This window comes from Rhagoletis pomonella, unplaced genomic scaffold (genome assembly GCF_013731165.1).
Source record: "Rhagoletis pomonella isolate Grant_MI unplaced genomic scaffold, Rhpom_1.0 Rhpom_scaffold_00006, whole genome shotgun sequence".
NCBI lineage: Eukaryota > Metazoa > Arthropoda > Insecta > Diptera > Tephritidae > Rhagoletis > Rhagoletis pomonella.
In genome coordinates, this window is record NW_023458560.1 from 82484029 (window position 1) to 82497636 (window position 13608).

The 13608-nt window shown below is 33.0% G+C and overlaps 1 protein-coding gene across 3 annotated transcripts in view; it reads right to left on the minus strand.

Moving 5' to 3' along the window:
* LOC118741486 overlaps window positions 1-13608 on the minus strand; it is a 94045-nt gene that overhangs the window by 21990 nt on the left and 58447 nt on the right. For all 3 annotated transcript variants that reach the window (XM_036473487.1, XM_036473484.1, XM_036473485.1), the window contains exon 2: window positions 1028-1177. In XM_036473487.1, the coding sequence (XP_036329380.1) occupies window positions 1028-1129 (102 nt within the window). In that variant the 5' untranslated portion in view covers window positions 1130-1177. The remainder of the gene's footprint in view (window positions 1-1027; window positions 1178-13608) is intronic.

The following is a 13608-nucleotide window of genomic DNA, read 5'->3' on the forward strand; positions in this document are numbered from 1 at the left end:
TTTTAAAAACGAAGTAAATTAGTGACAAAATTTTCTTGCTAAAAAATATTTTATTACACTACTTTATTCTATTCCTTTGACATGTTAAACAAAAGCTTGTTTTTGAAAAATATTTTTTTTACATTATATTATTAACTATGAAAATGGTAGAACAGCTTCTCAAACTATGTTGATGCAATTTTTTCAGGTTAAGTTGTTGGAAAATAATGAATATCTAAATTCCGGGACTAGTCCAGGGATTGTATGAACGATGTCCCGAAAATCCCGGGATCGCAAAAATCGAAAAAATTAACATCCCTAGTTTGTGTTTCCCTCGGGATAATATATCGTCCCCCAGAAGCATGAGTGTGCAAATTTACCAATTTTGAGATATTTGGTTGACTTTATTAATCTTTGAATGTTCAATGTTATACCAAATCTCAGAATACTACGCGTACACGGAAACCACGTAATTTAAAATGTCCATTACATGAATGTACAGTTAAGACTCATGAAAAACTTTCAAACTCGATTTCCCAACATTTTCATTTTTACACATTCATATTTCTGGCAAAAGGGAGACGATATTAGAATATTTTGTTATTTTGATAAATTTGATAATTTAATTTTCACGTGGCTATTATAAATTCTAATAACTGCGAAAGCGCATTTTTAGGTACACATCCACATGCTGTAAGGTCAATTCCGCGCTAGTCAAAGCAATATAGATAGGTTTTCCCCACATTGCGAAGTCAACAGATGTTTGCTAATCTTCAGAAAAGTTCCGACCCATCTGAGCTTAAAGGAACGCATTAAGACTAAAATAATAAAAATTACGTATTCACTTCATCTGTACAACAATTTAGCAAAAACAGTTCTCCAAAAAAAAAAAACATACCTACATACCGTTGGAAATTCGAATAAACACCGGGCCCGAATTTTCTTTTTACGGCCCTGGTTATCTTTAAAGTTACTTAAAGTTATTCAATACGCATATTTAATGAATAGTTATCCACCCACTCGGGAAAAAGTTGTGTTTTTTTCTTACCTGTCTGTTGTCGATAGCATTTTGAGGGCGTGACTCGATCGCTCCAATAGACACCGTCATTAAAAATGCGTAAAGCACGAAGACGGGAATTGATTTCATCATACTAACAGTTCTAGTATATGTAGGAGGTATGTATGTATGTCGGATTTTCTATTGGTAAATGAAAACAAAAATATAAAGTTTTTGCATTTTATTACAAATATTAGCATTAAATTATAATGAATGAAATTGGACTTGTACATGTACTCTTATAGCTCAGTTATGCATACTTTGCACTGCACTGCATAGAATGATATGCACATACATATGTATGTAAGTATTTAAATGCGCTGAGAGAAATTAGAAGATTCTCAATAATAATATGGCGCATTAAAGTATATCCAAACTGTTCATACAGGCACAAATTTATTGTCCCGCATAATACAAATTAACTTTCAGAGGATTAACCTGTTGTCAAGCCTTAATTTGGTTTCTTATATTTTTGGCAGGGAGTGATTGTGGCTTTGTTACAGTACAGGTAAGCAAAATGGAAATGATGTAGATGCATTTTTTATATTATTCAGCGGCTCCTGTATATTTAAATACTTAACTAAAAGAAATGTCGCCTAAATGAGCGAACTTCTGAATACTACTGGCATTCATATTCCTTTGAAATATTAATTAGATATGTATGAAGATTAACTGATGCCAATGTTAATGCACATATATTTGCATTACTATATTATGTACTCGAATATACTCATATGTATGTATGTATGTGCATATGTAGATACATTTATAAAGATGGGCACTTCTGCCCAAACCCAAAATTAACATAATACCTACATACTAGGAATGTTAGTCCCGGGATTTTCGGGATTCCGGGGTTTTCGGGATTTGTAATTTGCTTGCACTGATGGCAATGATAGAAACTCCTTTTATTGACCAGCATTGGCTATATTTCTTCTTTTATTTAATAATTAATATTTTTTTTATAAATGTGTAGCTCATTCATACACATAACACCGCGCGATAGTAAATTTTACACACAAATATCAATATATTCGCGAAATCATGGGCCAAATATAGTAAAATTGCGCTTTTAGTTTTTCACTCTGCCGTCAGTAATTCAAAAATCAAATCATTGAGGAAATCCTGTAGAATTTAAACAGATGCAAGTTTCTGGTGAAGAAGTGCTGGTAAATATTGAAAATGTCATTTTAAAATTTTATGCTTGAAATTTCGCAATATTTGTTTTTGAAAAAAATGTATGTTAAGGTCTTACATAAACTCGATAACATCCTCGAATTTCGTTCTTCTAACTTTGTCAGCTTAAAAATTACCTATACGTCTTTGTCAATCCAAAAGATTTAAATTTTTTTTAATTCTAAAGAAATTTCCTATTGCATTTGTTACCCATATTTTTATTCTACATTGCATTGATTTTTTTTAATAATTTTTGGAAGTAATCATATCTTTGAAATTACAAAGTCCTTCAAAATAGATCCTGCGGTCAGAGAGAAAAAATAAAAACGCCACTTTAAATAAAACCCCGTTTCTTTATTATTTATTTCATGGTAGGAGAGCTTCTCAAACAATATAGAAGCAATTTTTTCAATTCAAGTTGTTGAAAAGTAAGGAGTATCTAAATCTCGGGACTAATCCCGGCATCCCGGGATTGTGACAACGCCATCCCGAAAATCCCGGGATCGGAAAAAGCCGAAAAATTAACATCCCTACTACATACAAACATAGTTAATTAGAAAATAACATTTGTGCATTAAAACATTCATTGCTTGTATACTACATAGAAACTACATACAGAAACATAAAACGATAAAATAGTTCCGTAGCAAAATGGCTCTGCGGTGAAATTGCTATAACGATGATCAAAGAAACTAAATTTGAATTACCGGAGTCAATGTCAAAAGAGGTGAAATACTTTTTGAAATACATATAACTAACTAAATTTTGGACTATGTACTACCATTGTAAGGTTATCGAATTTCAAAAATTTTATTTCTTTAAAAAGTCTGAAAAATACTTATGTATAAATTTTATGTAATAATTGTAAACATGGAAAAAAAAAATTCAATGCAATTGGAATTTTGAAATTTTACATGTGAAGCAAAAAACCTTTTAATCAACAAAGAAGGTGCTTACCGGCTGTTCTAAAGACGCAAATAAATCTCGTATTTTTTAAATCATTGCTATGAATTGGAGTATGGGCGTGTATTTGAGAAAAAAAATACAAGAAAACATTTTTGAAAAAGTGTATTATGTATCTGCCCTTTTGCATTAATAGGGTCATGGAATCTAACGTGGAAGCGACCAACACAGATCGATAGTACTTGACTAGGATAACAAAACTCTAAAAGCTTTTTGAAAAGTTAGCTCGCTTTGAAAAGTTATAGCGGGTCAAAGTCCAGCTTTTTCAGTGTATTTTTCTTCACCAATTTTTTTTTCATAGGAAAAAATATTGTAGCGGCATAAAAGCATTGGGAAAGATATAGAATTTATAAAGCTTGACTGCCCGTATGAGCGCATGCCCGTGCGTTTGTCCGTCCGTTTTTCTGTGCAAGCTCTATCATAAGTAAGATTTTAGTTATCTCTATGAAACTCGGTACACAGGTTGTTACTACCCTGCAGGAAATGGGGCTAGTTTGTAGCTAACTATTAACTAACTAGCAGTCGAGTAGTGATAACTATTTATTAACTTTTTCCTTTGGCCGTAACTAACTACTTTAGGAGGGCGATGGCCGCAAAATAGTGATTACTGGTTTCCTCTGCATTAGATGTCAACTAACTACTTTTGGACATACACTATCAATAAAAAAAGATTTTTTCAATTTTTTATACTTTTTAATTTATTTTATTTAAATTTACATATGTTCATATTTATTTACCTGTTCTTTTGTAGGTGGTCCCACATTTGAATTCCATCAGACCTAACATCAAAATAATAATGTAAAATTTCGATCTTTATTTTATTTGCCCTGAATTTGAAAAAGAATCTGCGAAGTGCAAAAAAAAGTGTATTGAAAGTATTTTTTGTATGGGGATATTTAAATAGAAACCTGTATAGAAAACGAACCCCCGATAATGTCTGCATGACTCCTGCGCGACATTACAACTCATTTAAAGTTAGTTTTGTCGTAGCTAATTAAAAGTTAGTTATTTATCGAAATGCCGCAAAAAAGCTAACTATAAGTTGGTTATTTTAATCAATTAACAATTTTTTCTGCGGGGTATGACAAGTGGGAGGTTCCATAGAAAAGTGAACCTCAGTGCAAAATTATTTTCTTTATAAAACTAGCAAACGTGTGGATAAGACATTTGTAGAAATCTTGAATGAACCAAAAAATAACAAATTAAAGCTTTTAATGCATTTATATTACCTTTATTACGTTTTGAAATCAAGTTCTAAATAAACTTTTTGATTGAGTTTAAAGTAGGTTGTGTTGAATGCGCTGTCAAATAATTTGCGATTCATAATTCAAGTGTTTGGTAAGAAAAATATATAGTAGAACTTATCTGCTTTTAATAAAATTGTGTTACATATTAAATTTTGTTATTATTAAGTTATTATTGAGTTATTATTAAGCAGTATTTGTCTTGTCCCACCCGTGACAAAAAAGCTAAAAGTTGTTATATTTAATTACGGAAGTTGCGGTTGTGTTTCGTGTTTGTTACATAGTTTTATCTGTGTGGGACAGTTGTCAGAAGTAGGTTTACAGGGCTGATAAGCTTTATTTGTTTGTTGAGGTGAACGCAGGGGAGGAGGGGGGATGCGCGGACTCGTCCATTATCTATATACCTTGTGGTCAGCTGATTAAGTTAAGTTACATATTGACCAGTTTTGGTTTTTTATTTTGTTAATCTAATGTCTATTGTTTTTTTATAAATGTCCAGCACATTACCTAACCAGAATTACATAAATCTATATTTCAAACTTCTTACAAAAATTATAAAAATGCTGAATACGTGATAATTAGATTTAATCACTGTACTAAATCATAACCTTGGTGGTAAGAGCTTTTGGCATGTGACTTCCAGTTGAGCCTTTTGTTCAGAGTTACTCCTAAATTCATCGCTGTTTGATTTCCGAAGTTCCCAGTGGGGATTAAGTCAAATTTACTTTCCTTCTTTTGGTGAAGGGGGTGATGGTAATATGTATGTAGAGGACGTCCCTGACTGATATGCATGTTAGCCTTCATACAAAGGCTTGACCTTTAAATACGTTCCAACATATACATATAATAATTATGTCATTGTACCTGATTTCAAAAATACATATACCAAATCTGAAAGTTTGGTACCAGTGTATCGAACTGGAAAAAAATTACCAAACATGGTAAAATATGTAGTTATGTATATGAGAAACTTGGCACGGCGACGGATCGGCAACTTTTTAACCGACTTCACAAAAAGGAGAAGGTTATCAATTCGTCGGAATATTTTTTTTTAAATATGTTACCACATAACTTTGGACCGGGTTAACCGATTTCTATAATTCTTTTTTTTTTAGGAAAGGCGTTAATTCACAGGTGGTCCCATAATAATTTGGTTTAAATCCGATCCTTCGATCATGAAGAAATTAACGGTAATCTTAAGTTTTTATATGAGAACTAGCTTACCCGGCGAACTTCGTCCCGCCCAAAATTATTTTTTATTGAAATATTTGGTCCAACGTTTTCGCCAGCAATTCACGTTCACGTTTGGTATTGTGGTCGACAGAAGGCATATCCTCCATTACCGTCTTAAATAACCTGATGAAAACGTTATACCGGGAAGAAGTCCTTGCGGCTGGATAGTGAATCGTTCTTGAATCTGTATAGTCTAGTTGGTGGCAATTTCCAAACTGGTGAGTATCATTGATCCACATTCTGTTTAGTCAACGTAAAGCAAGGATCGCAGGGTCAAGGTGCAGGAATGGTATTTTCAGGGATTGAAGTCAGAAGTCCAAGCCTTAATTTAAGCCTAAGTGGAATTTTGCTTAATTGCGGTAGGTACTCAAACTTCCCAAAATCAGTTTTCCCTGTTCAACAAATAACTATAAGTGACCATCAAGCAAAGGTGCAGGAATTTGCAGGGATATTAGCCGAGATTTTCTTTCTTTAATCTAAGCCTAAGTGGGAGGTTCTACCTCCCTTTGCTTCTTTGCTAGAGCTTCTCAAATATTGCAAAATCGCGATTCTTTGACACTGACCTTGTTTTTCTTAAAATCTGGAGCTGACGGAAACTTTATGCTTACTTCAAAAATAGCGTTAACATTAGCTGCATCAAATTTGTTTCTATTTTTGTTGACGTGTGTAATAACTATTGTTAAATAGCCAATACCCGCATGTTTGCGGCGCCTTCAAACACCTTTCGAACTGTAAAACAATGACTCAATTCTATTCTACGCATATCTATAATACAGGAATCGAATTTCAAGCATGTCAGACCATAAATAAGAATTTTTGGAATAAATCGGTTCCTGGTCCAACTATCAGAAAAAGAGTATCCAATATCTTAACCCTGACAATAAGCTACCTACGTGCCAAGTTTCAAGCAAATCGCACCATAAATAAGACTTTTTCGAATAGATCGGTCCCTGGCCCACTTAACGGGAAAAATGGATCCTATATGCTAACTTAGGCAAAAGGCTACCTACGTACCAAATGCATTTTTTAGCGTAGCTCGACCCCTGCCCCACGTATCGGAAAAATTAAAACTTTGTGCACTCCTTCTAAACACCTTTCCAAAAAAGCAGCAACCATTCGAATCGGTTATGAAACATATTTAGGAGAAAATTTCACAATGAATTTCACAATTATCCGAAATTTTCCAAGCTTCAAAACGAATTTTCCACCTTAACATTGTCCAAAATCATCAAATCATGCGATAAAATACAAAATTTCGTCGAAAAAATTCAAATATTTCGCGTTCTTCTGGATTTTTCCGACTTTTCCAGAATTTTCTATTTTATCATTCGAAAGCCATCCCGAAGTAATTGCACAAAAAATTCCATACAAAAAAATCAATTTTCGATTTTTCCAATTTCCCGACTTTCCCGGAAAGTTTTTCCAAAATTTTTTATCGTAAATACATACCTTCTCCTGGAAATTGCGAGCACCTGAAAGAAAAATTTTGCTAAATCGGCCCAACCGTTCTCAATTGATGAATTACTATACATTTTTCACACCATTTTTATATATATAGATTAAAGTCGGTTCTGTTTTTTGCTTAAAAATTGCTTGTTTATATCCTACGTTCTTTGGCTTCATTTGAAAGTTGAATAACCTGTTGGATGGCGTCTTGAAGATTTAAAGAAGGACTTTCAACCACACATTTCATCATCATTCTAAGGATGAAGTATGTACTTACACAGTTTTGTGTCACCCTGCCTTTATAACGGAAAACAATTTCCTTTATTACACATTATTGTTAGCTAATTGCCAACTCAATGCCCAACCGCAAATCATGTGTGCCAAATTTACAACTTACACATATCTACATACATACATATGTAAATATGTAGTAAAAGCTAAGCAATAATTAGGTAGGCCGTAGGTATCAGTAATCACACCACTCTCCACATCAGTCTGGGGCATTGATCAAACTAAAAAATAAAATCGTGCGGCGTAGTGTAATCAGAGTAAATATGTAAATAGCATATGCTTATAGGTGACAGGCAATAAGATCAACGGAAATAAGGTCAATTGACCTTGAAAACCTACCGCAATTAAACAAAAGGTGGTAGAATCTTCCACTTAGGCTTAAATTAATCCCTGGACCCTAACCCTAAGATCATTTAGTCATTTATTGAACAGCAAAAACGGATTTTGGCACAATTTTCTTTCTTCCAATAGCACAATACTCCAGTATTTTGTTATGGTTCAATAAATGACTATAAGTGCCCATAAAGTCAAGGTGAATGTATGGTATTTTCAGGGATACTAGCCGAGAGTTCTAGCTTTAATTTAAGCCAAAGTGGAAGGTTCTATCACCTTTTGTGTTTTTGCTAGAGCTTCTCAAATATTGCAAAAAACGCGGTTTTTTGATACTTTGACCACGTTTTTATTAAAATCTAAAGCTGAAAAAGTCTATCAAAAACAGCTTTTACTTTTTAGGAAACAAAATTAGTGTCCCGGTGGATTATTGATAGAAATTTCATGAGGCACGAAATTTATTTTTAATCCTTAGACCAGAGGTGGGCAGCCTCGGCAGAGCATTTTTGAAGTGTGCGTGGGATTGATGTCACTGTGTGCGTGCGAACAACCCAGTCGGACCATGCAGAATGTGGTTCCCTAAGAATGCCTTTTAGGGTACTGGAGCACATTTAAATTGTGTAGGAAAAATTAGAAAAAAATCTACATGTAGAAATAACTACATTCTTTTTTCACTACTATGCAAGGCTAAAAATCTGTAGGTCGGGAAAAATTCACTGCTACGGTCAGCATTTTGTAATGCTTTGACCTCGGAAAATAAATACGAACGAGAATATAAACTCTACAAAGCTCTTCAAACCAACAACACAACAACCTCATGTGAAATTGCCTTCTTCAAGAACCGTTCTTGCTGTGTTTCGCGCCTGTATAAAAGCGAATTGCCGTTGAAACACAATACCGACGAACGGCGAATTTTCGCACAGTAGTGCGACGACGGCGCCAACTTTCGCCCAAAAATTTCGCTCAGTAAAACACAACTACGGCGACAACGGATTCAGCTGCTTATGACAAGGTACAATTAAAATTTTTACAAATAATAAGATTATTAATTTTTAACAAAACCCAATACAGTATTTTTCAATTTCGATTTAAAAACATGAGAATATTTAGCATATGGCCACAATGGATTGTATTTTGCCGCTGCCGCCAGCGACGACGATAGAAATAAGTCTATCGTTGCGAACAGTCGTCGGACGAACGTCGTCGTTTGCTTTGGTTGTGTGCGTTCTCATATACAACAGTGTGTTTTAATTTTTACTGGGAACATTCGCAGCGAAAATTTTGAGTATAGTTTTCTTTATATATAAAGATTAGTTATTAAGATAAGAGATATTAAATATAAGAAGCCAAGTAGGGGTTAAATACACTTTTACCTACTTAAATTTAATGGACTACAAAACTGCATACCCAAAAATTCTGCACAAAGAGTTTAAAATTGTTGGGTGTAATTGTTAGAGTTTGTTGAATTTTTATAATTTGAATCTTTAAATATAGATTTATGTAATTCTGGGTAGGTAATGTGCTGGACTTTTGTAAAAAAAAACTATAGACATTAGGTTAACAAAATAAAAAACCAAAACTATATAACAACTGCTTAATAATAACTCATAGTATTGATAAAGCAGTCACACAATTTAATATATAACACAATTTTTTTAAAATCAGATAAGTTCTACTATATATTTTTCTTACCAAACACTTGAATTATGAATCGCAAATTATTTGACAGTCCATTCAACACAACCTACTTTAAACTCAATCAAAAAGTTTACTTAGAACTTGATTTCAAAACGTAAAAAAGGTAATAAAAATGCATTAAAAGCTTTAATTTGTTATTTTTTGGTTGATTCAAGATTTTTACAAATGTCTTATCCACACGTTTGTTAGTTTTATAAAGAAAATAATTTTTTGCACTGAGGTTAACTTTCCTATGGAACCTCCCATATGTATATTGGTTATGAGCAGGGAACGGATTTTTAGGACCTAAAAACCTATAAAAAAGGCAAAATAAAATAACAAAATAGGCTGAAAAAGGCAAAATAAAATAGCGAAAAAGGCAGGAAAAGGCACTAGGTATTGCAAAAAAGCAAAATAAGGCACTAAAAAGACAGAAAATACGAGAACAATCAAAAAATACATTTATTTTAGAAATATTTATATTACAAGTAAAAAGAGAAAAACTATGAACTAGTTTCATTATATGAAAAATTTGTACTTTGAATCTTTGACTATTTTATCCTTTCGGGTTTCTAACTCATAAAACTTTAATCTGTATAGTTGTAGAAACATTGATCCACAAGATGGATTTTGAAGTTTTCCGGCAGCATTTTCATTCGATTTTCGCGAAGAAAAGCCTTGAATATACTAAATGTGTGCTCGACGTATGTTGATACAAGCGGCGCCCAATTTAACTAAGGAACGTTTGAAACGTTCATGTTATCAGGAATAAGGGCGTTTTCCTCGCCCTTTACAATTTTATCCACACCCCTTATTGTCTCCAAGCCTTCGTTAGCTGAGAAAACGGCTTTGAATTTTTCCAACACCAATTTGGCAAGAGGTCTCTGCGCTTCTATAAGCCGCATGGGCAATGTGTATATTTTTTAATCTTTGAAAAAAAAATTTAAATGCTATAATCACTTTTTTAAAGGCAGAAAAGGCAAAAAAGGCAAATATCTTAAAAAAGGCAAAAAAAGGCAAATATCTTAAAAAAGGCAAAAAAAGGCAACATCAAATGTGTATATATGGAATCAGGGAGAGCTAAATCGTGGACATTCTTAATCGAATATACTCTATCTCTTTAGCAGAAAAAAAGGCAATTTCCATAAAATCCGTTCCCTGGTTATGGGACAAACTAGATATGTAACGTAACTTTCACTTCTCCAGAGTGGCCCAGGCGCATTTACTTCTTTTTTAAATGGGTTTTATAATTGTTGATTATTTTATCATGTTAGCATAAGTATGTATTCAGTGAAACAACACAAATCGCTGGAACTCGCTTGTCACTGAAACCAGAATTGAAAATTTGATGTTTGTACTGCCATAAGTACATTCCAGTGTCGAATTACACAGTTGGTGTATTAATTATAAATTAGGTGCATAGAGTACATTTTTGCAGCCATCTTCATAAGCTAACTCGAAGGATTGTGTTACTTTCAATGGACTACAAAAAATACTTTATTCCGCATACTCAACTGGCTTTGAGAAACATTTCCGCAAGTCGTGCGACGCGGACAAAGGTAGTGCAAACGCCAAGTGAATACAAAATTGCAGTTATGGAAAGGATAAAAAGTTTGATTGCACTGCATCGACAGGGTTTCGATTTCGTATTCAGCAGCAACAATAAATTAAAACACCATTGATCCTATGTTGGAAGAATGAATGCCACGTGGCAAAGAACTAAGTAAGAAGTAGGTTATATTAGGAAGGAATGTATGGGAGAGCCTCATGTACTTTCACTTGGGGCATATGCACATAATGTATGTAGTTGTCCGACGTAAGTGAGTTGGTACAGACGTACGTTAGATATGTAGGCTCATAAAAGTAAAGCAATGCATGTTCATTAGGGTGGTCCAAAAATGCATGTGAAAAAGTAAAGTCGGAATTTTTATGCTCTCACCCCCTGGGATTGTTCTATACCACAAAAACTATACTCTTAATTTTTTCGATGTATTTTATATGGGGAAAAAACAACTTTTCGAAGAAATGGTATAGAATAGTTAGAAATCAATATTTTTCTACCAGAAAACTCTGCTTATCTGCAGGAGATTCCCAATAATAATACCCAATTTTTTATTTAACAATTTTTTCATCGCAACTATAATTTATAGGTCCGCCAAAAACCCACAAAAACTGCGAAAAATGCAATGGGGCGAGCAATAAAAAATCGTTAGTATTAAAATATGGTTAAATAAACAATTGAATATTATTATTGAAAGTATGCTGAAGAGAACCAGAGTTTTCCGATCTAAAAATATTGATTTTCAAGAATTCTATGCCTTTTCTACGAAAAATTTTATAAATAAATATAAAAATACATGGAAAACTTTGAGTGCTTTGAGCGCTTTTTGATTTCCTAACCAAGCTTAAAAGCTTACTTGGAAAGGATTTTGCGGTCTTTAAATTTGTCGGTCTTGCCTAGCCAAAAAAGATAATTTCACATACTATATGTGCACTCCTTTAATATCGGGCTGACTTAAGTTATCTCCATAAAATCTAGTACATAGGTACATACATAAGCATTTCACTTTCTACCTGGCTGAAGGTACTTCTTTACCCTGCTCACTTGTCGGGGCGACGGAGTTGATGAACCACGACTATCACGAAGAAGAAATAGTAATTTCGGGGCTGAAAACCAACAAAGCTGCTTACCTATCTTTGTATTTATAATAATAAAATTATAGTTTAAAAAACTAAAACCTCGCTATTAAAATTTCCATTCGTACTGTCACATCAATTTATATGACCTTTGACCTTGGATAATTTGTTTACAGATCTGGGATCGATAAGAACTTTTCACATTTCATTTATAATGACGTTCGTAACATTCTTACCAATTTTCAGCTTTATGCGAGTTACCGCAGCCTTGAAAATCTAATTTGACCGGGCAAATAGAAAACAATTTTGAAAATATGATTTAAATAGAGTAGCAATTAAAAAATATTAGTTACGCGGGTTATAATGCACTTCAATTGGGTTGACAAGTGATCATTTATGAATTTGAAAAATTGTGCTACTCCTAAAAAAATATAAAATGTGTATTTCCTAGGACTCACCCATTCTTTTAACCAAATTAAACTATCTTTTGACCGACTTCCAAAAAAGGAGGAGGTTATCAGTTCGTCGGAATATTTTTATTTTTTTTTTAATGTATTTTACCGCATAACTTTGGACCACGTCAACCGATTTCGATAATTAATTAATAAATTAATTTTTTGCATCGGAAAGGTAGCGTCTCAGAGGCGGTCCCATACTAGTCTGGTTTAGATCCGATCATTGGATCATGAATATATATATTTCATACGTAAAACCCTCCTATGCTATATGCGCAATACAAAAAAAAACTAGCCAGCCCTAATGGACATATGTATGTATGTGTTCTTGAAATATTTACAAATAAGATTTCATTATTGTTAGCCTACTTCCAAAAATGAAGAAGGTTATCAATTCGTCGGATAACCACAACGTTATTGATTTCGACAATTCTTTTTCTATCAATTTTTAATTCTGAGAATTTCTCTCATATGAGGGAATAGAAAAGGACAAAAACGCCAACTATGGAAAAAGCTTGAAGTTGTATGTAACTTTAGTAAAGTAGCTTTTATTTTGGTGGAAAATATTTACAAGTATAAATTTATCCCACAGAAACTTCCAAACTTTATTTATAAATTAAATTTTATTTTACTATCTCGATTTATCTTATTTTATCAACTTTTTTGCCAGCCAAGGCATAGTTCGTAACAATTGTTACAAAATATTACAAACTATTTATTGCTTAATGTAACAAAGCCATTGTCAGGCATTTTTCTAATTGCGATGAGCATAATCATACCACTGGAAATGACAAATTAATTGATTTTACGATCAAATGTGCTGTACACTATCGCAATGTTGCTTGAACCCAATATCATTTACTAATTTTGCTATAAATTTTCTATTTTCAAATCGATTCGAAAAAGATTGGATCTATATACTTTGAAATTAAATAAGCTTCAATATAGCATAAAAATAAGAACAAAAAGTTGCAGCTTTTAGGTGTAATTCACAGTAGAATAACGATGCGACTTAAATTTGTGTCCGATTTCACCCATAAATTGCAGATAACTTTTAAACTGATAATTTGATTGCAAAACATTGTATATCAAGTTCATAGGGATTTTTAAGGCTTTTAAT